The 25717-nt window shown below is 43.4% G+C and overlaps 1 protein-coding gene across 1 annotated transcript in view; it reads left to right on the top strand.

Moving 5' to 3' along the window:
• ptk7b (protein tyrosine kinase 7b) overlaps positions 1–25717 on the top strand; it is an 86792-nt gene that overhangs the window by 48444 nt on the left and 12631 nt on the right. Inside the window, exons 2-6 of the mRNA XM_050070510.1 lie at positions 9662–9958; positions 19280–19382; positions 19652–19836; positions 22013–22160; positions 24478–24608. Coding sequence (XP_049926467.1) covers positions 9662–9958; positions 19280–19382; positions 19652–19836; positions 22013–22160; positions 24478–24608 — 864 coding nt within the window. The remainder of the gene's footprint in view (positions 1–9661; positions 9959–19279; positions 19383–19651; positions 19837–22012; positions 22161–24477; positions 24609–25717) is intronic.

The following is a 25717-nucleotide window of genomic DNA, read 5'->3' as shown; positions in this document are numbered from 1 at the left end:
TACGCTAAACATCGTCTTAGACTTTGAATATCGTTATATCGTTGGTTTCCTCTCCTGGTTTTAAATGCTGTTCTAGCTGTTCTTTTATTTGCCTTTTCCTACTAAGTCATTATGTCCACATTACTAATGATTTATTTAATTTTTTTTTATAGCAAAAATCTCATAAGTATTCTGTGAAAGCACCAACAGTCAACTCTGCAATATTGATTTCAAGCTATTTGGTCCAAAAAAAATTAATATTTGATTTACTTTATATCACCCAACCCTAATCCAGTTATAAGATTTTATCATTATTAAAAATCAGTGATTGTATTGTTATATGTGGCACCTCTCCACATGTATGTTACTGCTAAGTAGGGATTGGTATTGTTTAGAATTTTTTTTATTTTTTATTTTTTTCAACAATAGGGCACAAGCTTAGGTACCGATACTAAACCAGTGCTTCTTAAGGCTAGTTCACATTACCCGATTTTCACCCTGATTTTGCGTCGCGGAGACTATAGTAATCTTTTGAGTGTTCATACCTGGGGATGTGTGTTTCTGTCATCGGGAGTCTCGCCAACTGCGTAACGACCTGTGTGTGTGCACACCGCAAGATTTCTCCACCGACCCCTCGCCGACAGAGCCCCAGATGATGCAGTGACACATCATAAAGGCATGGATATTCTTCCCAGTGTTGAATCAGATCTGCCTCCAGGCCCTGGGTCCAAACACTACGTGCTCCCTGTGATCCTGTGGACGCCACCAATGTTGTTGCTTGCCGGCTTGTCAGTGTTGTGTGTTAATGCGAACTAGGCATTAGTGAATATGTTAAAAATGTGCCATCAGTCTTAAATAAAGACTTTTCCTCAATGAAATGTTGTCTGTAGTTGGAAAGGTTTCTTGATTTTAGATCACAAATAATGTGATCACAGAATAAGTAAACAAGACAAAGATCTGACCAGACATTTAATACCAACTTTTGTTACTTGATACTTTTTCATTACTGATGCTGGTAACAGATTTCAATTGGTATATAAAGGGTATTTGGGTTTTATACCCAGGGCTACATCTAAGCAGGTTAAAACTAATTAGAAACTAATTCAATTTTTCCATACTGTGAGTCTTACTGTCTTCTCCTGACAGTGAGGACTCTCTCTCGTGCTCACTCCTTCACCCTGGTAGGAATGCTAATCTTGTTAGCTTGGCATCCCAGTTAGCCAGCAGGAATCTTAAGGAATTGCTGGAAATAAAAATGTGATTTACAGTATGTTTTTTTTTCTCCTCACTGCTGACAGACACTTAAAAGATGACCCCATTAGCAGAGCCAAAGCATGAAGAGGAGGATCCACTCTGATTTTGAATCTAAACTTTGTTTACCAGATGGCAGTAGACTTACCTACAGTGTTGGGAGGGTTGAACATGGCAGACGGCGCGGCAGCTGCTAAAATAGCTGCTTTTAAAGAGAGAGTAGTTTGCATCAGTGTCCCCCTCTACCCATCCTGTGCATGTTGAAAAATTGATGACATGTTTTTCCAGTCTGTGCTCATTCTGTTGGCCCGTGTCTGACCTCCTGATTACCATTAACCAAATAAGATATTTCACTCTGCTTCCAAATCATGTGAAGCTCCCTTTCAGATCCCATGTAAAGTCTCGGTGTTGTTAATAATTGATCCGATCAGAGGCGCTCTAATCGTGTCTGTGCCATTTCCCCTTTTTTGGTGCTCTTTTGAAGTTGCTCTGTTTGTTTGAGTGTGTGCAGTTTGAGCAAAGAGGGCTGATGTTATCAGGAGTCTCGCTGCTCTTATCCTTAATTGGGTTATGTAGATTTTGTGGCTGGGGAGAGGACGGAGTAATGAAAAAACAGAGTGATCAGGGATGGTTGAAGTGTCTTCATTAACGATGGCAGAGGAATGGGAGATTGGATAGTGCTGGTTTTTTTTTTAGTTTGTTTGACAATTTTTAATGGGTGTCTGCAGCAGTGTAATTTTGGGAAGTGTCTGTCACTGAGGCGGAGGCGTCATCTAGATAAACATCTAAAAGCAGTCACGGACCAATCACTGTCTCACGCTCCATCAGCGACGCTCATCCCTGCGACTCCGCGACTCCTCGTTCTGCTGTCCTGTCACTCTAAAACATTTCAGAGCAGCTGCCTCGCTCCGACACAGTCCACTGAGAGGCTGTGAAATCACACGCATAGGGGCCTGTTGAGCGGAGATATGGGTGTGCCTGGTGCCAAGTATTTGCGGGTGCTGCTGTTTGCGTCTGTGCATGTGTGGGTTTCTTCCCCTTTAACCTCTTGCAGCCTCAGGCCTGTGTGTCATCCTTGCATGTCTTCACCCTGGCTGGCCTGCTGGAGACGCACGATCCTGATTACAGGATCTTCACTGATAAGATAACATCTCCTTTGATGCAGCTGTTTGTCTGGAGGAGTTAAGGTTCTTATCTTGAACATTTTTTAGAATTCAGTACCTATTTTTCAGAAGTATCTTTTCAGTTTTAATAGACAGGTATAACCGACACAATTAAAGCCTGTGTGTAGTCTGTGTTAACACAAAAGAGCTTGTCTTATCTGGATATTGATTCCATTGTTAATGTCCATAGATAATGCACACACACTCTCCCTATCTAACTCAACCCACATACACTCTTTCTTTGACCTCAATTGTGCGTCTTGCATTCTGCCCTATATGCTGATATGCTGATATTTTTTCTTGAAACATGATTCCACTCCACTGCCTGTGCCAGCTGACGAAGTTGTGAAAGAGAGAGGGGAGGCGTTGTCTGCTGATGAGCCCATTATGGTTGGCTCTGTCTGTCAAGCAGACTTAAAGGTGACTTCCACCTGACAGCCCTGACAGCCGAGCCAGGCTTAATGGGGTCGGCAGTGCAGCGAGCTGAAGAGGAGAATCCCCGTGTGCGGATATTTTACCCCTCTCAGCAGTTTCCCTCTCTGTCTCTAACCTACTTTCTCTCTCTTCCAACTTCTTTCTGGATACCTTGATCGAAATCCAGGGAAACTCTAACTATTTTCAAAATGAAGGACTATTAATATTTCATGGCGATTGCCGCTCAACCGGGTGCATTAGCGTATCCGTTGCAAGATTTTCCCAGCAAGTGCATATTGATTGGTATCAAAGCCAAGAGTCTTTTTTTGTTTTTCTGTTTTTCTGAATCTGTGGAGAGATGGAGGCTCCCTGGAGAATGAGTGCTTTGCGCCTCCCAAAGTTTTGATTTATTAAGACTTTATATTCCCTTCCTGTTTTGAAGCTTTGTGCAAGATTCTCAATTAAGTCACTGTTTATGCAAAAATGCTATACACTTATTCCAGCTTCTCAAACGTGAGGGTATGCAGCTTTTCTCTGTTTTAGTTCATTGTAGATTAAATATCTTGTGTTGATAAACGCAATTAGAAGACGTTCCCTAAGCTCTAAAAAAAAGAAAGTTGAAATACTGTCTGACATTTCATAGACTTACAGAAGCTATTTATCAAAACATAATCTACCAATGGACCAGTAATAGAAATATAAACTGGTTGAAGCTCTAATATTAAATGCTAAAGTTGAGAATGAACATAAGTTATGTTTACATTGAGTGTTTCTCACCTAAACTCAAAGTGTATCCTTGAGGTCTAACATACACGTTGAATGTATTTCCTTCCTCATAAAACATTTGCAAAGCTGATGATAAAAAACAAAAAAAAATCCTGCATTTTTCACATCCACCTTTGCTTGCTCACTTTGATGGTACATTGCTGTGTTTCTTTGCATGTTACTGCCACCAGCCGTCGGTCAACAAAATAGGGTGAAACTGATGTGGGAATGTGTTTTTGTCGCCCGAGTGCGAACAAAACAAAATGGAACCACTCATGAAAACGTTGCTCCATGGCACTACTAGTAGTCAAAGTCTCCACCGGGCACCTTTTAATGATTTATTCTACGTCATTGTGTTTATTTGTGTTGTTTGTTCAGTTGTAGATATGCTGTGCAGGATTTTCCTTAAAAAAAACGATGTATATACAGAAGCAATCCCTCTCTATCATCACTCATGATCCACTAGAAGTGTATGGCGATGTATTTATCTGCAGAGACTCTGCCCTCCGCCAATATTTCCTTCTTCTTTTGCTATGTTTGGGAGGTTCCTGAGCTGCAGTCTTTGGGTACTGGGTGTGTAGCCCCCAGCCAATAACAGCGTGCATGTGAGGTTGGGACTTTATAAAAAGGTAGCAACCAGGTCTGAAAATTGGAGACATCGGGGCGAGGAAATTCAGGACGCATTCACACTGGCGCTTTTTGGTCTGCTTTAAACGAACCCTGGTCCGCTCCCAGGGATAGTTCGGTTTGTTTGGAGTAGTGTGAACTCTCATTTGAACTGCGGTGCGGACCAAACCAAACTTTTTGTGAAAAAACAATTAGGTTTGAACACCAAAGTAAAAACAGAAACCCCCAGACTGCATAAATTTGGTGTTGCTCCATTGTTTTTGTGGTGACCAAGCTGGCTGAAGGGGATGGATTTCTATTTTCGGTCCTGGCCAATCGATGAGCCGTTTTTTTTTCTTCCTCATACTTTTTTTCTTCCTGGTCAGTGGTCATTTTGGGCAATACCGCCCCCAAACGTGCAGCTGTTGTAACTGTGTGACGTTGTCCAGGTGGTTTGGTCCGCTCTAAAAAGTCCAGTGTGAAAGTGAACCGAACCAAATAAAGGTGTGAAATTTTTTGGCATTCCCCACCCATTTGAATGAGTCCCCTGGACTATCCTGGTATGAATTCGCCCTCATATATAGTGAGGCTAAATCAAGGAGAGGACGAGAATAAAACACCAAGTTGTCCTGTTTTCTGTTGGACAGTGGCGGCAAAGTGGCGGCTTTTCCATTACAACAAATGAAAAGTTCCTGCAGTAGTCTGCAGTGTACATACAAGCAGCGTAGGGAGGGGGGGCCAAGTTTGAGTGTACAAAAAGTAACCGACAGTTTCTGCATAGTATACCTTTAACATTCACTCCTTTAATACCTCAGCTTCGAAGAGTTTTTGTCATGAGAACATTCCCATCCTGTGTCCCTCCTCTCGCTGTTTGTTTCCTCTTCATTTGTAACTCTCCCTTTCAACCACTCTCACTTTGAAGGGCCCTCAGTGGGAGTTTGGATAGCATCTGCCCGGCTTATCTCTTTGAAATGTCACTCTGTGCAGAGCCAAATATTCCCTCTCCTTCAGCCCTTGTGTGACTTTGTGAAAAGAATGACCTAAATGAACTGTATTGATTTGGTCATTCAGACACAACTTTATTTGTGTTGCTGCGTGCCTGTGTCATGGTGGCGGAGGTGATCAGAGGTGGCAGCTGTGGCTTTGTGTTTATGAATGTCTGCTTTATGTGTGTATGCCCTTCGTGTCTGTATACTTGACTTATATCAGTGTTAGAGAGGCAGGGCAGCAGAGTGTTTGAGAGATGTAGGTCACGGTGCCTTCCCTGTTTGAACAGCACGATAAACTTGGCAGACTTCCGCAGATGTGATAGAGTATGCCTCACTCTCTCTACCCTGTCTGTCATCTTGTGGTGTGTGAAAACACTTTATCTGTATGTGCTGTCTCTGCTGGGACTTTTCCCGGAAGTCGTTCACTCTCTAAACACACACACACAAACTCGCGCTATGTCAATGTGCATCTCAAATAAAACCATCAACTGCGTGCCACAGCTCCGCCAAAGCTTGTAACGTTCAGGCACACAGAGGAGGCTCAGCGCGATGGAAGTTGGCACGCTACCTCACACCCCAGCTGTAAGCTTGGCAAGGAGGCGGCGTGCTGTCTGTGAACATTACTTGATAGATTGTTTGAGGTGGATGTTGGGGATGACTCTGCTGGTGTTTCCAACCCATCTGCTGCCTTTTTATCCCAGTTTTATGCAGATGGAGGAAATTCTCAGCCTCTTGGGGGAATTGTGAGAAACCACTTGCTTGTACAGAAGAGAAGGTCTAACAATCCTTTGTGAGCAATAAATCACGTGAGGCAATCATAAAGGAGCTCAGTTGAGATGATGGAAGAATGATTTATGAACTAGGGCTAACTATTACGTCCATATCACTAAATCAGAAGTTCTCAAGAGGCCAATGTGACCTCTTTATGTTGCTTATTTAGTTTGACCAACCTGTCAAAACTCAAATATATATTTATTTTACAATGATATAAAACAGAAAAGCAGAAGATTCTTATATTTGAGAAGCTGTAACAAGTGAATGTTTGGTATTTTTGCTCAATAAATAGCTTGAAGATTATCAATCATTTTGACCAGTTCTGTACAAACGGCAGTTTACAAGACCATTACCATATGTTGAGACAGAGATAGAGATATAAAATCTACGTATCTGTGTATGGAAATTAAGTGAGATGGCTGGCATTTCGCTTACGGTGGCTCAAATTGAGGTGAAGAGGTGAGGTTTCATCCCAAGTGAGACATTTTTCCTGATACAGTCAAGCAAAAGCCAATCATGTGGCAGCAGGTGGCTCTCCTGGAGCCTGTAAATTTCTCTCCCTCATTGTATTTGCGGCTGAAAGAAAAGCCACTGGGCTGTGACCTCTAATACAGTGTCTCAACTCAATTCCCCTAAGAAGCCATCGATCCACCGAGCTGGCAGACCTGGTGAAATTAAAAACAAAAGTAAGATAGACTAGAAATAATAACACTGCAGTATAGTGTCATTTTCTCACCACCACCCCTTTTTTTACCAAGTTGAAAAAAGTGTGACCAAAACTGTTTTTCAAATAAAATGTACTCACATAGATGACTAGACCCCAAAGTGAAAAGAGCATCCACAGAAAAGAGGTTTATAAAGTGCAGGTCCAACAGGACATTCTCAAGAAAAGGTGAAATGATGGCCAGCAAGGCAGCAGTCAAATTTGTACACTAACCTTTTCTCCGCTCATACTAGCCTCCTTACAAAGGCAGTGACTTGTCATACTGAACATGTTTGTGTTTGGACCTTGAAGGGAGAAGTCTGCAGATTTGTCCCAATGTGGGAAAACAGTTAACGATGATTGTTGTCTTCAGTGCATCTCGTCGTCGTGTCCTTCCCTGAGGATCGCTCTTTCATGCAGTTGCTGCTGTGCCGTGTAAGGAGGCATTCAGCTGTGTTCTTTGGCTGGAACACAAAAATAGTGATGGTGTTATCTGTGTGGGAGGTGTTTAGTTAACAGATATCTCTTAAATGTAGTTATAGAATTTCATGTGCAAAAACACTCAACAACACACCAGACATTTCTCTTTATTTTGGCACAGTGAGTGAATCCGTAATGCATATAGCTCAGTTTGATCCACTGACTTACTTGGCATGTAACACGGGTCGTATTTAGTTTATAGTATGTACATTTTTGATACTCGTTCTCCAGCTTTGATATCTATATTTAGTCATTTTATTTTCTTCTCTCTGTAAAACTTAGGGACCTGACCCCCCCCCCGTCTGACTGTCTCCTGACAGTCAGTGTTGGGCCATCTGTGAGCATCTATTGCCCCAGGTTTTGTGGTGTATTTTGGTCAGTTTGGCATGTTGAATCAGTGTCACAGGACAGCAGAGCCCATCGGTGAATGAAACCACTCTGATTGGCAGTTCAGCTCAGTGCACAAGAAGAGAAGTGGAAGTGAGGATGGCAAAGAAACGGCTAAAGTCAGGAGGAAGTGAGATAGAAACAAATGTGTTATATTACGTAACATTATTTTTCAAGCCATTGAGCTGTTTACCAGAAACAGTTGGTAATAGTGTTATTGTTCGCTAGTGCACGGTAAATGTCATTTGTTCTTTTAATGTTTGGTCGCGTTGTTAATGTGCTAATTAGCATCTTTTCAGTTTCCCTTTTTGAATGACAAACAGACCACCGCCGCCTGCTGGTGAGGAGAGTTATTCTCTCTCACGTAGGTGCAGAACGTACAAGCCAGTTGGCTGTGGATGTACACTTTTCATTATGTTCAAGTGCAACTTTTTGGCCAACACACAGGCGATGTGAGGCGACGCAGCAGTCAGCCTTGGTTGCCACTTTTTTTAGTCAGTTCTTTAAGGTCAGTAAGTGTGTCGGGGCATTTAAGTCAAAATCATTGGCCCTTGTCTCACTGGGCCCATCCACAGCCTTTGTAGCTGTCTGACGTGTTTCACCAACCTTTCTGCCTCTCTGAGTCTCTTTTTGCCCACCTGTCTGTCAGCTCCAGCCACCTGCAGCTGAGACAAAGACAAAGGTGAGCCTGATGAAGAGATGGACAGGCAGGAGGAGGATGGGAGCGGTGGGATGAGGAGGGTCAAAGATGGTGGAATTACCTTGGCTCATCTTCAACAGGCTCCTTGATTTAACATTATTGAAAGATCCCCTTTTTACTTGGCTTCAGGCTTGCGAGAACCTATGAAGAAACCCCCTTCCCCCGCCCCACACACCGTTGCACAGGTGTAGGTATGCTTAATCGACTCTAGCGGTGGACCGTTTCTTATGATAACAAACCCTGACATCAGGTATGATAACATTGTGTAAAGCAGGGCACATGAGGGCCTGCCTTGACACACTGTGGCCGGCTGCAGATGATGAGTAGTTCATTGTGGTAGCTGTTCAAACAAGAAGGCAGAGTGAAGCAGCTGTTGAGTTTGAATTGGAAGCTGCCAATCCAACTGCTTCCTTGTTTCCAAGATTTTATCTAATTAGCAACAATCATGAGCACAGCTTGCTGCCAAAGAATCAAAAGTAAACTGAAAAAAAAACCCCATCAACTACAAGTTGTTTTCCTGTTTTGGTCCTTCAACAGGAGGTAGACACCAGGATCCTCAGGTAGAGGTGCATGTGTTAAAACTGGCAACTTTGCAAAGAAAACATGTGTCTTTCTTGTTTCAAGAGTCTATTTAAAATCGTAGAATGTGAAGATGAATCAGTTAGCTGATGCCGTTGATAACAACTGTTAGCAGATACTACTGCAGTGTTGTCAGACAAGCTCGTTCAAGTTCCAGCTGCTCCATGACTGACATTGAAAAATGGGAAAAAGAAAAATGGGAAATTAGTAAAAATCATGTTATGAGGAACCGAGATCAAACTGAGACAGAAGTAAACACTGAGATTAGTCAGAGATGCATCTCTGTAATCGTACTGTGCCTTCTTTCTTCTGTTTTCATTTTCCTTTCTCAGTGTCTCAGTGATCTCATGTCTTACAGCTTTAGTGTATCAAAATGACTATGTCTAGTCCTCTTCCAGCCTTCGTCCGAGTCACACTCTTGTCATTTCTCTCCACGGACATGTGGGTAAATAGAGCAGAAAACACGCCTCTCACACAAAGCTTGTACACAGCATCACGAGGGGAAATAAAAGATTTAAGTGTGCGTGAGGATGTGTCTGCAACACATCGTGTCTTGTTTGAGAGACGTGTCTCCCTGAGCTGATGGCACATGACTGCGAGGCACTTGTGTGTGAATGTGTGTGTGTGTGTTTGACTATTAGATCAGCCACTCACGTCACAGCCTCACTAACGGGAAAAGGTATTTTCTCCTCGTTGGGTCTGATAATTTTACGACAAAATAATTCACAGCTAGGCAGTATTGTCTAAACATCACATTCCTCCGCAAGGCTAAGTGGTCGCCATGGCACACACTTAATGAACGGAAAAAGCAGTAAAACGTTAACAGCAGCCCCATTCTAATCCTCTGTCTTTTACTTTCCCTCTCTTCCAGTCCTGTCCATCCAGGCTGCTGCCATCCAGTTCACCAAGGAGCCCAAGTCCCAGGATGCCTTGCATGGCCGCAGCGCCATGCTACGCTGCGAGGTCAGCGATCCGGCCGACATCACTTACCGCTGGTTTCATAACGGCCAGCCCCTGGTAAACAGCGACAGGCGCTTCCAGGAGGGCAGCAACCTGAAGTTCACCGCTGTGGATCGGCGGCTGGACGCAGGGAACTTTGAGTGCGTCGCAGAGAACACGGTCACAGGAGAGGCGCTCCACTCCACCAATGCCTCCTTCAATATCAAGTGTGAGTGTTTCATTTCAAGCCGTTCTCACCCTCATTCTAAAAAAAAAAACCCCTCCTGATTGAAAATTGCCAGCTGACAGGGTTTCATAATGGCAACGAGGGCGCGCATCCAGTTTCTGGATCAAAAAAGCAAAACAAAAGTCACAGTGTAAGATGACAGGTAGTATGAGCTTAAGGAATGTTTCCACCTTGTTGCCTTGTTCTTTGTGGCTTCCTCTCTCCCTCTCTCCAAAGGAAACTGGATATGTGTGCCACCAAGCATGTGTTTCTTGTTGCTTGTATCTTTTTTTTTTCTTCCCCGTTGTGTAACACTCTCTTTTCCCATATACTATCAAAAGGCTTTTGTCTGGAAATTACCAAGAGGTGTAATTTACTTACTTGCTATATAATTATTTAGGTTTACATTAACACTGCCCGTCTTGCTCCAGCTTTTTACTCATGTCAGGCTTTTCACTCCTCAGTTACTCTCCAAACGTTTTGTCCCATTAACAGGAGTCTTACTGGTATCTTAATTTAGTTGTTAAGCCCCATAACCCAACCTCAATGACCCTCTTAGGTTTCAGAGGAAGCCATGGGAACTGTGCACAGGCCTGTTTGGGATAAATAACAACCTTGTTCGTGTATTGTTTAAGGCCCTCAGGTACCAGTTGTTACTGAAAAGCCTTTGTGTCTTACAAACACAGAGAGAGTTTGTAGTGATGGCAGTAGAAAACAAAAAGCAAAGCAGGGTGAAAAATGGCTCCATCTGGAATATGTTGTCCTCTCTTGCTACATTCAGCCGGGAGGTTTTTTCTTTGCGGTGATGTTACCCGTTCAAAGGCTGATTACAAGAACAGATGAGTGTCCAGACCTCCTAGTAGCAAACCGAGAGGCAGACTTAGAGGGACAGACGGAGGGGGCGAGCAGAGGTTTAACCCCTGCTCTGTGATGTGTCTCCACCAGTGGATATTTGTGGGCGGCGACACTGAGCCCCGACTTTGAGCGATTAAAGTTTTAGCCAGAAAGACTGAAGCAGCACATCACTTTTCCAAACCTTGTCTGATCTGAAGGGAACTGCTTTTATGTGTTGCAATTAAACATGATGTAGTGTGTCAATAAAGCTCGGCTCACACACTCCCACAGATTAAAAGGGGAAAAAAACAAGTTAGACATGAAGCACCAGTTCTTAAGAGCTGCCATCGTGAACCAGAATAAACTGTACTATCTGCCAGGTCATTTATATTCCCACGCATTGGAAAAGAGAGGCATAGTTTTATTGGAAGGAAGGTAGTGTATTTATTTTAAAAAATCCAATTTCTTCTTGCTGAACTCATTTAATCTTGGATATGTATGCACTTGTTTATGTGAGTGTAGATGTGCATTGCTCTCACACAAATAGACCTTAAAAGAAAATAAGTGTCAAAATATATAATAGTGTGGTCTGAAGATGAGATAAATGTGAAAGATGAATCCCGATGATGAACCCATAGATGATCATCAACTCTGCAGTTCCCCTCAGCTGTATAGAGCTTTATAGGTTTTGTTTTTTTGTTTTTCCATCTAGTAACTTTACTCTTTTGGTTCACTCTCCCCGCTCATATTGGCAGCATTTCCAAATGCAGCAGTCAGCTGTTTTCAGCAAAAAGCTCCAATAACCCAGTGAACTCCTGCTGCCCAGCCAACGGCAACAGTTAAACAAAATAAGTGACTAGCTGCTGTGGCTGAAACTAATGATTATTTTCATTGCTGATTAATAAATTGTCAATTATTTTCTCAGTTAATTGATGAGCTGTTTATAAAACTTCAGAAATTGGTGAAAAATATTCATCGGCACTTCCCAAAGCTCAAGATGACGTCCTCAAATGTCTCGTTTTGTCCACAACCCAAAGACATTCATCTTAATGTCATAAAGGAAAAAAAGAAACCAGAAAATATTTTCTTTAAGAAGCTAGAATCTGAGATTGGCATGTTTATCGTTTGTCTGTCTGAGCCGTGAATACAATAATAACACCATGAGGGAATTTCCTCAAATGTGGCACAAACATCCACTTGGATTCAACAATGAACTAATTAGAATTTGGTGGTCAAAGATCACTGTGACCTAATAACACTTTTTAGCCATAACTCGAGAATTTATACACTAAATGATTGTATAGATCTTCTGTGCTGCCAAGTTGAGTGTGAAGCATCAGTGTTTTAGAGGAACATCCATTATGAAGCCTTGTCAACTGTCATGGTTGCATGTGAGTCTGTCAGACATGAATGTTACCTTTAATTTGGCTCGCGGAGGAATATAACCACGAGGCGGTAATTCTAGATTTTCTTTAAAAAAATTGCTCAACCCGATCATTCGATTATCAAGTTTGTCACCGATTAACTCAATAGATGACAACTACTATAACTGATTGTAGCTGTACTAGCTGACTACTAACTAATTAGCAGCTAAAGAGTGAATGCTAATGTTGCTCCAAACCTGCTTGATGTGTAACTCAGCGACTCTTTGATAAGAAGTTTGTCATACCAACTTTATGAAGTGACAAAACATCAGTATAGCAGCAGGTTTTAACTAAATACATCTTCAAGACAGACTTAGAAAGTTTTAAATTTGGCCCTCTGAAGCTCTTCAGTAGCTGACCAGTGTATCAAAGGCATATTAACAAATGTGTTTGCACATGATATTTCCTTCTATGCCGGTGTTAATCAGTGTACGTGTTTGCCTGCATGGATTCTCCATCTGCCTCTGAGGGTGTTTATAGGGCATCATATCAAGTAGCCTTTCAAGACAGCCTTTGAAATTGCACGCCTGAAGAGGCTTTCACCAAGTCCACTACTGAGGTATGCTGCTGGGTACACTGCAGCAACACATTACTCCCTTTTCAGATATGACAGCACCACAGACACGCAGCACATAAAGCAGATATAAGAAGCACATAGCTCAGAGGCAGATATAAATGGTTGTAGTGCAGTATGCTATGCTTGTTGTATGATCGATAGCTTTGTATCAGTTTGATAAGAAAACAGCAACAGGAGTGGACTCCTCAGGCATGACTTCAGATAGGAAACCACCTACAGAAGAACTCCTGTCCTCTGTTAAAGGAGAAACAAGATAATTTATAGCACAGAACAGGCTTGAATCAAAGACACAAGGTAAGGCAGCATACAGTAATAAATCAAGCTTAATCACTTTTGTATGCGGTGTGTATCAACACATTTGTCTCTCTGTCATAATGCACAGGTTGGCTGGCCATCTCTGGATCACTTTGTGTGGATCAGACCATGTTATGACAGATGTTCTCATATTTCCCCAACATACATTTAACGAGCGATAAAGCCGCACACAGCTTAAAAGTAAAGACCCCCTCTGGCATTAACCCTGCATGTGCGCTCACTCATGTGTATGCTAGTTTGCGTGCGTACTAGTAAATGTGGGTTGTAAAGGGGGGGGGGGGGGTATTCCATATGTACTGTACATAGACTGTACCGGAGTAGATTTTTTCCCCTCCCCCCTCCCGCCCTCTGCAGAGAGAGTTAATTTATCTTGCTCTCAATGGTGGGTGGGCAAATCCTGCCAGTTGAGAGTTATTCAGAGTAATTATCCCCCCTCTGTTTTCACTAATAGAGGTTTTAGCCCCCCTTCATCCTTTTGTCCCGCCCGGTCACTGGGTCTCCATGGCGAGACCGCGTCCAGCAGAGGCGTCAGGCTCAGTCATCACTGTTGTCAGCATGTCTGTTGGTCCTGGAGGCGACGCTTCACTTGACTCTTGGTAACAAGATGCACTCTGACAGCATTTTGGAAACCAGTGACATAGGTTGTAGGATGAAGGGAAACATACAGTGGAAACACACTGCCTGTTTAATCTCTCCAATCACAGAGCCACTTTCACACAAATACACACACGCACACACATGCACACACGCCAGCTCGATTTAATCACACAGCGTGTGTCCTTAACCTACATTTCTTCAGCGGATGCATTTTAGAGCATCCTTAACTGATCGCTGAGCAGCTCCACTCTTTCACATCCTGTCATTATTACATTTTCTGTTCTTTTTTTTGGGCTGACAAAATTCAGCTCCTCATTCTTAATGACGTAGGGTCCATCTGCCAGCTTCTCCTCCGCAGAGCAGGGATGCACCGATCCCATACTGATATCAGATATCGGCTCAATACTGACTCAGATAGCTGGATCGGGTATCGGTGACAAAGGGGCCCATCTGTACAATTCAGTTGTATGTTTACGTCTGATTACACATGCGCGTGTATTGTTTTATATGGGAATTTTAATTCATGTACCTTTTTTTTTTTTACCAATTTGTTGCTACATATTAAAGCTTTAACCTTGAATTGTAATTCCTATTAATTTAAAGATTTTTTTACGTAGTTGCTGGTGTACAATTTATTTTACAAATAATAATTCATACGCATCAGCTTTTGGTTGTCGTCTGTCGAAACTGAAAATATGGGTGCCATTTTTAGTCACCTTATATTTTGAGTAATTAAGATACTATGAAGTTAAACGTCAGCTTGATAATGAAAATGTGACACAAAAGAATGTTTAAAAGCTTTATTATAGTAACTCAACAGCATTCTTGTAGTTTGAGCTTTATATTATATATCTGCTCGGATCAATTTGTTCAGGTTCTTCCGGTTCTTTGTCAGTTGAAGTAATTTACACATTTGTTTGTGATATTAATAGCTTAATCAGACATTTCACCACACACTCAATTGTCCTTAAAACACTAGCCTTGGCGCATGAGAGTAAACACACAAATGCACATGTGGTGTTGTCCGGTTCTGACTGTAACAGCAGTATTTAGATATCGTTTAAGTAACAAATTGTTTTTTAATTCGGGCTGAAGGCTTTGCTGTTTGCTGTCCCTATTTTGCATACAGCATGTTAAAAAATGGTTGCTACTGATGAGAACCTAGCAGCCGTCACTGTTGAGCCGTAATTAAACACTGGTATTGGATCAGTACTTGATATCGGCTGATTCAAAAGCTCAGGTATCAGTACTGGGACTGAAAAAGTGTGATTGGTGCATCCCTGCTGCAGAGTGACTTTGCTCCAGTGTCCAAGTGTCTCTTTCCCTTCTTTCTTACTCCTCTTCCTGTCTTATCACAGCAGCATCTCTCTGAGTTGTTGTAGTTGCAGGCTGGCCCGCTGACCCCTGTCAGCCACAGCTGATAAAATCTGACACCTCGTCTAAAACAGCGAGCAGGGTCTGTCACGCTTTTCCCAGGACTCTGCCAGGGCACAAAGTTTACAATATGAAGCCACTCTGCCACATGTTTTAGTGATTTCCATACCCATACGGTGCTGTCAGTCAAATCATACCCCCAACACTCCCCTGGATAACACAATCCACCCTAGCTCTCTGTTGCAGAAACCCTTCTCCATGGCAACAAATCAGCTCATTGAGTGAGACAGACAAACAGGCAGCCCTTCGGCACAGTGAGGAATGAATGGTGCAAGCATCTGCCTTGACAATATCCACACAATTCATCTGTTATCGTCCCAGCGTTGATAGGACTTCCTGTTCTGCCTCCGACATAATAATTATACACCCCTAATTATGCCGTTAGCTGCCAGGCCTGCTCCAACACTTAGTCATGCATTCTGAGAGGGATTACGGGCAAGTATTTGCCACTAATAGGTTATGAAAGAGCGCCTTCTGTTTGTCGAGTGGACAGCTGGAGAAACCTGAACCGTGAATGGATCTGTGAGCGGAGTAAAGGGTTAGAGTGTGTGACTGACGCAAAATCCAGGTCAAATTGGAAATGAAATAATACCAAGAATTGGTTTTAACCAGCCGGAGAACCAAATAGGCTCGAAGTGGCAGAAACTTAAGACAGTCACAAGGCTGTGTGTGTTGATAAGCGCTCATTGTTCCAATAGTTGTCAGGTCGAAAGGTCAGGCAGTGTGTCCTCTTGTGTGATTAGTTTTTCACCATGGTTTCTCCCCATGCTCACGCTACCTTCCCAGCTCTGCTCGCTTGTATTTCACGTTCACGCTGCTGGTATGTGAAAGGTTTCTTACAAATGTAAAAAGGTGTCAGGGGGGTTTTCCCAAGAAAAACAGACCAGACACAAGGTTAAATTTATAGGTTGAATTTTTCTATTTCAACTGGCAATAGACGGCAGAAAAACACACATGGGCTCTCGTGAATGTAGCACAGAATATGACTTTAAAATTCAGCTCTGTCTCCTGGGGTTGACAGTTTGACACCGCCTGATAGTGGAAACACCCACCTGTTACTCCAGGCAGGTTTAGACAAATTCTTTGATTCATTTGCAGATGTCAGTCATGCTGCAGATGATACTTGTTCCGTCATAATTTTCCTGCTCCTCTGTGACTCACTGTTTTTCCCCTTCTGGTTTTGTCGGCTCCGTTATGTTGCCAGTGAATTAATAATAGGTCTGCCTCAGTGTCTGGCCCCAGGTCCCCAGAGCTGGGACGGCCTTCATCACCTCCTCCTCGTCCTCACTAAGCTACTGGAGCGTTTGACTGGAACGGCCGTGACTGAGACACCCAACTGATTAGCATCCTCTGCAGAACACACAAAGACATTTGCATGTGTGAATTCATGCTCAGGGGCGCAGCATCATCAACTGTGTTTTACTTCTCACCATCATATACAAACACCTCTCTAACACACACATAAACACACACATTTGATCCAGTGTAGTGTGATGTGAACACACACTCTGTGTAAAGAAGCTAATGAGCGGACCCTGTTACTGTAGAGACGGTTTCCCATGATCCCCCGGGGTGCAGCGTAAAGCCAAGTTCTGTCTAATTCGTGGTGACAGGTTTTCCTCTAGCGCCCCCTCTGACCTCACAGCGGTGCTTCCCCCCACTCTCCGCCCCTGTCTCAGGTGGAGGCTCATGCCATGCATATTTCATAGATGATCCGAACAGCAGTAGAGATGCAGCCGCAGTATTCAGCCACGGGCCATAGGAATGGAGCTCAGCGTGATGGAATGTCTCACACTAACACACACACACACACACACACACACACACACACACACACACACACACACAACATACATACACACAAACCCCCCTCACGGACTCATGCATAAACCAGGGCCAACCCCAAACAAACATGCTCTCTCAGTGAATGTTGTGTACGCACTCAGCAACCACGCTTGGTGTACAGTTGCTCCGTGTCATGCAACCGCAGCTTATATATCATCACATAAATAACTATTAGCCCTGGTTCTCAGTCACTGTGAACATTGAGTATTTGTATAGTCAACAAACTCGGCAGGAGAAGGGGAATTCCAGCAGGGTACACTGACGCTGCCTGACAGACAAATCTAAGGTGTCACTCATCAAAGGAGACTCTATAAATAACTTAAAGGGATACTTTGCTGATTTTTAACCAGCTTTGTATCATAATAGTGTGGGCAGTATGTGTAAATGAATTATTTTAAACTTACCTCTATCTGACCAGCGCCCAGACCTCCCTGCATCATCTCTCAGCTCAAATTTGCCACATGAGGCATTTTGCGTCACCCAGCATATTTTCGCTGGCTTTAAGGCTGTTGCTCGAACCATAGGTTGTATTTCCATATTTTTGTGTGCCTGCCACCACAGACACAAAGAGTACAGAAGAAGATGGATCTATGATTCGGACCAAACTGAGATCAACCATTAAACTAAGCAGCGCTGATCAAATATGAACCAAGAATATGTCACTGCGTTGCCCATTTCTCACCTAAAATGTTTTCAGACACGTTTTATTCTACTGTTTCACTGTAATCCCGAGATCGTTGGTGACAAGCCGGCCGCCATATTTTTTGGCGACAGAAGGTAGAGCGGGTCATCCACTAACAGGAAGAACGGGGACTCGATCCTTAGCTCCTCCAGTCTGAATGTTGAACTATTCTTACTTAGGCAAGATACTGAACCCCAAATTACTCCCGATGGCTGTTCCTTCGCTATGTGAGAGCGTGTGAATGTTTACAGAGTAGCAGCTGGCACCATGTATGGCAGCCTCAGCCATCAGTGTGTGAATGTGGCTCAGTAGTGTAAAATATGTATAATATAAAGAAGGGATAAAGACACTTTGACACATTGAGTGGTCAGAAGACTAGAAATAAGCTATACAAGTACAGTCCATTTACCATATTGTTTCCTGTGCCAAAGAGCGTTTATTTGTCCTGTGCAGTGCAGTACATTCTGGTAGTTACAAGAGCGAATGCTACAGCCCTTTTCCTGTTTTGCTGTTATGTGGCACCAATTTCAAAAGTATTTGTGTCTTTCTGCTGCATATACAGCCCAGTCTTGCGACAAGATCCTCTTTCTGGAGTGAAATATGTCTCTAAATATTTCTTTATTCATCCAGTAGACTTAAGTGTGCATCTAGCTCAGCATCATTTTATCAGTAAGCAATTGTTTCCATCCGCTGAAATACAACATGTATTTTTCTGGTTACACCAAAGAGGCTTGGCTTAGACAAGCCACCAATATACTTTTATTGAAAGAGGGCTGAAGTGCCTCAGTACATCATTAGATATTTACTAGTCTCTCTTGGACACTGAAAAATGATTATTGTTGCCCTTCTCTTAGGAGTGATTTGTTGCTGTGATGATTTCTGGACATACTGCATGTAGTTGATATATATTTCCCAGTGTACTGAGTCTAACCCTTAATGGTAAAACCACAATGTTCCCGTCATTTTTCCCTTCACCATGATGCATTCAGGGGACGACTGTGGATCGGTTTCCTTGCCATCTGTTTTCTTCATTTATTCTGTTTTTCATCTGTCACTCAACACGCCATTGATCAGGTGTCATGTTACTTGTGTGAGTGATCCCTATTGTCACTGTGATGTGGCATTTGTGTGAAGGATGCACTGGTCGAGCATTTTCAAAATTCTATTGGCAGGGTGCTAAAAAGTGAAAGCATGTTCACTGTTGCTTTGTTGCTCATTTCCCTTCTGCCTGATTTTTATGGGCCGCTCTGTAGCCCTTTTAACAGAGTGAGCCAATGAACTGTCCATTAAATGTCCATAAAAAGCACCGTTAAGACCCGGCTCGCTCTTGTGAGTGCAGGACGACGGTATGCGGATGTAAGCCGACCCAGTGATGTGGTAACTTCCCTCTCTGTCTCCATGAATGAGTCACTGCGCTGTCACAGAGATGTGCACGACTCTGCCCTCGTCCCTGCTGCTCCCATTAGAGTCGCAGTGTGTCCCAGGAGGACAGATGACAGGACGACCACTTAACGCAATTTTTTCTCCTGTCCTTCTCCTCCATTATTACTCCTGTCCTCCGGTGCTCCCTCCCTCCTCCCGCTTACTGTCTCCTCTGTTTTTTTCTTCTTCTGCAGGGTTAGAAAGTGGTGGTGTGACTTTGAAGGAGCCCGCCTCAGAAGGGGAGATTGAGAGCTCTGCGCCGGTCACGTTGCGCTGTCATATTGATGGACACCCACGGTGAGTCACCTCAAGTTCAGAGCTCACAGGGTTAAGGATCATGTTGAGGACTGTACTGAAAAACTATTCTTCTGTCCTCGCTGGCCTCTCTCATGCCCTTATGTTCTTCTTTTCCTGTTCTTCTTCATCCTCCCTCCTCACCTTTGTGTCTCTCTTTTTTTCTTTTTTTTTTTGGCTTCATCAATCCCACATCTTTTCCCCAATGTTGTCTTTTCTTCTCTTAAACCACTCTCACGCCAATTCTCCTTAAATCCTCCTCTCGCTCTCAGGCCGACATGCCAGTGGTTCAAGGACGGGGTGAAGCTGACAGAGAAGAGCCACCAGATCAACAACAAGGAGAGGACGCTCACCTTCACGAGTGCCAGCCCGGACGACAATGGCCTGTACTACTGCTGTGCCAAGAATGCAGCCGGGCACGTCTGCAGCAACAGCAACTTTACTCTCAACATTATAGGTGTGTGTGTGTGTATGTGTGCTGTTACATGACAGTGTGTTGTGCTGCTGCAACATATTAATGATCTCTTTTTAACGCTTTTCTATCACGTGTAGGCTCAATCCCAGGTCATCTACCGCTTAGCCTTTAGCCCTTTGTGTTGTCACATCTAGGGTTAGGGTTTCCCAAACATCAATGTGATAATACCATTAGTGCCATAGTTATGTCTGCCTACATTAACGGCGTGGAGGACTACTGATGATGTATCAGGGTCTTGAAGGATTGTCCCATTTCATAGGGAAAGATTTTAACCACTACCCCTTATAACTGTGTTTCCAGGAGCAAAGTGGCTCTTAAAAATGAGGGGTGGGAAGAAAAATAAGAAATTAAACTTGGCTTTAGAATTGCTTGTAGAGCTGCAAGTCATTTTAAGATAATTTTTATTTTCATTATTGATTCATTTAGCAATTAATAGAGAAAAATGCCCCTTATAATTTCCAGGAGCCCAACGTAATGTCTTCAGTGTCTTTATTCCGTCCAACAAACACTCCTAAACTGAAATATATGCATTTTGCAAAAATATAAATCAGAGAAAAGCAGTAGATCCCTTCACATTATAGACGTTAAAAACAGTAATTAGTATATTTGCTTTGAAAAATGACTTGAGTGAGTTTTTCCATATTACCACACCTGCCAGGAAGTGTGGTGGTGAGGAGGAGGAGGAGGGGTATACAGACCATTAGTGTCGAGAGAGAGCAGGAAGAGAAAAGTGATGGAGTTCCTAATGTGATTACCAGAGAGTGTGTTAGCACCTTCCTCCTCCGCCACCCACGCAGACAGAAACAACATCATAAATATCCACCGAGCGAATAATAACATCAGCTCCCTCAGCAGCAGCGTCTTTCTGTTGATCTGACTCGTAGCTTTCACACACACTTTAGTGTACGGTGTTGTATAGGAAGACGATTTGTTTCTCTGCTCTCAACATGACTTAGTGTATGTTGTTTACTCTGTTTGTGTGCGCGCCCCTCCTGTGTTTTATCCCCCCAGCACACCACAGAGTTAGTACAGTACATACAGCAGCACATCTGTGCGAGAAACCTGATGCCCCGCACCACTCTAATTAGCCACCTGCAACACACACACACAGACACGCTAGCTTAGCACCTGTGTGGAGAAAGAATGGATAATTGTTGAGTTTCCAGTTACCATGTAGCCACCCTCTGCTCTTCTATAGGGCTTCACCTGAAGGAAAAGCTGACAGATTTAGACAGGTTTTCAATGCACGGTCACAGCTCTTTAAGATGAGGCCTTCCCACTGACTTCCTGGGTGGGCCAGGTGTGAACGCCTTTCTTTTTCTTCACACCAACCAGTAGCCATATCCTAATACTGTTTCTGGCACCACAGCTCCATTAGCTGTTCAGATTTGAAACGCTCACACACGTAAACCTGGATTAAGAGTATTTTTATGTTCCCATTTCTTTATTGAGCTCAACGCCCTTCAGCTTTGTATTTGGAGTATAACAATGTCCTAAAGTCTGTGTGGTAATTACTCCTCCTCTAGATTGTGCTGGACCAAATCTCTGGTTTTGGCAGGTCAGAGCAGCCTAGTGCAGTGTTAGAGGGCGGCTGGGAGAGTAAAAAGTGTGAAAAGAATGTGAATAGGAGGGAGATGCTGGAGCATTTTTGGGTGATTTGAAATTGAGGGCAAAATCCTGCTACCTCCAATGTTTAAAATACAAAATGACCAGCCTGATTAATTATTTTACCCTTTAAATTATACATCAAATTTATTCATTCAGGTACCGATCTTGTTTCCATAGTCGACCCCACTTGAGCCCCTCTAACCCCAATTTCTTGCAACAGCCTGACTTTAGATAATCTCACAGAGAAATGATTTGCTATGTGTCACTCTACAATCCAGGAGGTAAAAAGGAGGAGGAGATGATGGTCCAGATAAGCTCCAGGGTCTGTTCGCTGACCTCATTAAGTCTCTCTGGGGGCCCCTGAGGTGTTGACACACACACACCGCCACCTGAAGGCCGCTTGCTCACCAGCCCCACGCTGCTGTTGGCAGCTTTTAATAAAGCCCAGTATAGATCCGTGCTATGCGCAAGCATCCACGCAGATGAAACTTGATGGTCTGATGCCTGCAGATGTAATCATGCAGATGTTTGTCTCCCTCCTCTCTAACAGATAAGAGTTTTCCCCGGCCGGTGGTCACTCCTGAGGACCAGGTGGTGTTGAGGAACGAGGAGGCGGCGTTCCACTGCCAGTTCACCGCCGTGCCGGCCCCCACGCTGGAGTGGTACCATGAAAACGAGCTGCTGGCAAACAAGTCTCGGTACGTCGAGGGCTAAATCCTCCCCTCTGCAACACTATTTTCTTTCTCATCATACATCTTGTACTCCCCCTCTCCCAACCCGCTCCCTCCACATCCTGCCCTCACTTCATTCTCCTTACTTACCATTATATAAGCTTCAGCTGCAATCGGGTATTCCTTTGAACCCAATGAGGTGGAACCCTTGCGTCGGGCTCTCTGTGTGCTGTTTCAACTCACGCTCAAGATAAATTGCACATTAAGGAATATTATTACTGGAACAGAGCTCTGTAAAGTTTCTCTGCAGTCTACTATACATCACTTGAACACAGCCTTTCTCTCCAGCCCACCACTAAAAGACTCTGCAGCAAGGTGCGGCGTTCACGCACTGAGCGGAAAACCCCCTCAAGCTACAGTCAGCTTACCAGCACGTACCCTATAAACACATAAGCACTAGATAATAACCAATTTCTATACCAAGTGCAGAGTTTACCCTTGGGGTTCATAGCACCTCATGCTCATACATAGACATACTGTAGGCAGGCTGTTCCACACGGGGAGCAAGCACCGGGTTTTTCGATTTTCAAGTGATTATTGTGTTCAGTGAGCGAGGGAAGAGAAGGACTCCAACATCAATAGTTAGTCGCTTGTGTAATGAGCTTGTCAGAGGCGGGTTTGGTCACCTAGGCAGTGATGACTCAGCACCAGACTCACAGACGGATGGGTAAAAACACACACAGAGACTGTTTCAATAAAAAGCAGGCCTCTTTGTGGTGAAGGTATTCCAAGGCTGCCTGGTGTTCTGTGTGTTTGTGTTTATTGATCTGGGCTGATATAACGCCAGAGGAATGCAGCTCTCTGCAGGAGATATCATCTGTTTAGCACCTGCGCTGTTTAGACAACCCCCCCCCCCTTCAGATTATGTGTGAATATTTGATGTAGATTGTTTTTCATATGTGTGAAACCAAAAAAAATAAACCAGCATAAGGCTCAAGGCTGTTTTTTTTGCAGACAGAAAGAATTCTGCCCCATGGGTCAAACCAACTCTGGAGGGAAAAATATGAAACCAATTCTTTCTGCGCATGTAACTATAAAGATGATTGCCTTGAAAAAACTCTGCCTTTGTTCATTTAGTTTTGTGGTTATTTTAGAGTTTCCTGAGAGTGAAGTAATGTTCCACAGACTTGTTCCCCATCTCTCGGGTAGAAACACACACAAGCTCCCAAAGCTCATTTTCCCTCCTGCTATTGAACAGAGAAGAAGAGAAGAGATGACACAGAAATATCGCCCCTCCTCCTGAGGGAATCCAGCACAGAGCCAGATCCTGGATGAATCTCGGAAAAGTCTTGTCTGGAATTACACAGCACCCTAAATGTATCCAGCAGTACCTTTACTTATGCCTCTGTGCTTTACATGTTCACTTTCTCCTCAAGCTTTGTAACATCTCTGTCATAAAGCGGTGATGAGCTGTTGAGTTGTTTTTCGGTGCTGTGTGGGATGTACAGCTCCTTATCTGTCAGCCCCGAAGCTGGTTTAAGGTCAGCCTTTAATTACTTCTCATCCTGTCCATCACTGGCACTGAGACTCCCTTCATCCTGCCAGAGGCTTGGGGCAGCCGTCAGTTCTGTTCTTTAAAAAGCACAAGAGATTTTTTTTAAAATTACCTCTATGTAGGACACTCGTCTTTGTGTTGTGTGGACAAAGTCTAAGCAGCAGATGTTCTGTTACCATTTTCTCCTTCCCGACACTGATTCTGATATCTGAACTTCGACCAATATCGAATTGACTGAGGTTTTATTTGGGTGTGAAACTACCTTAAAGTTTATTAATACATTTCGTGGCATCGGATCGGTGCATAAACTGTGTATGTGCCGATTCCCGATCCAGCATTTTAGGAAGTATTGGAGGCATTTCTGATACTGGAATCGGTATCGGAACAACTCTCATTACTTTTTTGGGCAGCAGATAGCTCAGGTTTAGTAATTCAGGGCAGTTCAGAAAGCGTCAGGTGACACGCCAAGCACAGAAAAAGTAGGCCTGTGCTAAAATAGTCCTTTTCTGTGGCACTCTGGCACTCACATTGTCCTGTGTGGCAGATCATTTCCATCTGGTGCTCCCAGCAGGCCAAAACAAACGCTAAGAAATTATTTTCAGACGCCATCTGAGCAAAATCTGGGGTTGGGAGTTGCACATGTACAGAGAGCGTTTCTGTGACATGTGGTGCTGTTAATGTGCTTTCATGTGCAAATAATGTGTGACACTTTACTAATGGTCGGTGATGGTGAGACGGTATGAATGAGAAAAGCTGGAAGTGTAAACTGTTTGATGTGTTTCTTTACAGACTGATCCTGTTATCCAACGGCACTCTGCTGATCACCCAGGTCAAGCCCAGGAACACAGGGACCTATAAGTGTGTTGGCCGTGGCCTCAGAGGGTCCCACGTCACACTGGAGGCGTCTCTCCTCATAGCTGGTACACACACACACACACACACACACACACACACGCACACATGAATTTGCAGTTGTTGGACTGGTGAGGGATAAACACCTGTGATCTGTAATCTGAGAGTGAGAGGAGCATTTGGGTTACATATTTATCCCGCCCTCTATCTCATTCTGCTCTCCCCTCCCTCCTTCTTCTTCTGGCTCTTTCACTTAGAGCCAGATCTCTCCAATGATAATCACATTCCCTTATTGACATCCGGCCCAGCTGTATCCACTACACATGCAGCGATTGAGCATTTTCCTGCTTCCCCTCCATATTATTTCCTCCAACAATCCAGCTGTTTGCCAAGCTTGTTTATCTCAAGAAGCGTTCTCCAAAGTGTAACAGCACCTGGCTGAGCGAGCAGCATAAGTAACATTAGATAACACACCAGTATGACTCAAACTGGTTAACAAGCAGTGTAATTATGAGCTTGTGAAATGTCATTAGACAGTCCCCTGTGATTTTCATCCAACATCAGTAGAGATTTACTGGGAAGAAACGACTTCCAAATGGTGTGTTAAACCACTTTAAAATGAAAGCAAAACATCAGAACTGTAACAAATAAAACTTTGAGCATAAAGGGTGGGCTCTTATACATGCAGGAAAAACAATGTAATACACAAGTCCAGACACATCAAAGCTGTTTTATTGCTTATAAGAGCGCCTGCTCTTTTCCCTTCTAACCACGACTCCAAGGAGAACTCCTTAAAATGTTTTAAATGGCTGCTTAAGCTTAAAGCAGGAACAATCTGTTGTATCATCTCATTCTGCTAATCAGCCAGCATTTTGAAATGCAAGTGCATGCAAGTCAAATATTTTGTATAAGCTTAGGGCTGGAATTTCTATGCGTTTCAGAGTCCTGAACACTTTATTCCTCTCAAGCAGCCCCCTTTTCCCCAAGGGTTTTGGATTAGCGAGGTACGACTGTATCTGCAGTTTTAACCCAGTGAACCAAGGCTCCATTTAAATACCTTAATTCACTTAATCTGATTGTAATCCTCGCAGGCATTATAAGGGATTGTGTCACAGTAGAATTCAGTATTTAGGGACAAGTTTAAACAGTCACTCCATCGTAGCTCCACCTTATTCAC

Source organism: Epinephelus moara, chromosome 19, assembly GCF_006386435.1.
Source record: "Epinephelus moara isolate mb chromosome 19, YSFRI_EMoa_1.0, whole genome shotgun sequence".
In the NCBI taxonomy this organism is placed as follows: Eukaryota; Metazoa; Chordata; class Actinopteri; order Perciformes; family Serranidae; genus Epinephelus; species Epinephelus moara.
Note: the sequence above shows the minus strand (reverse complement) of the source record. Positions and strands in the feature narration are given on the sequence as shown.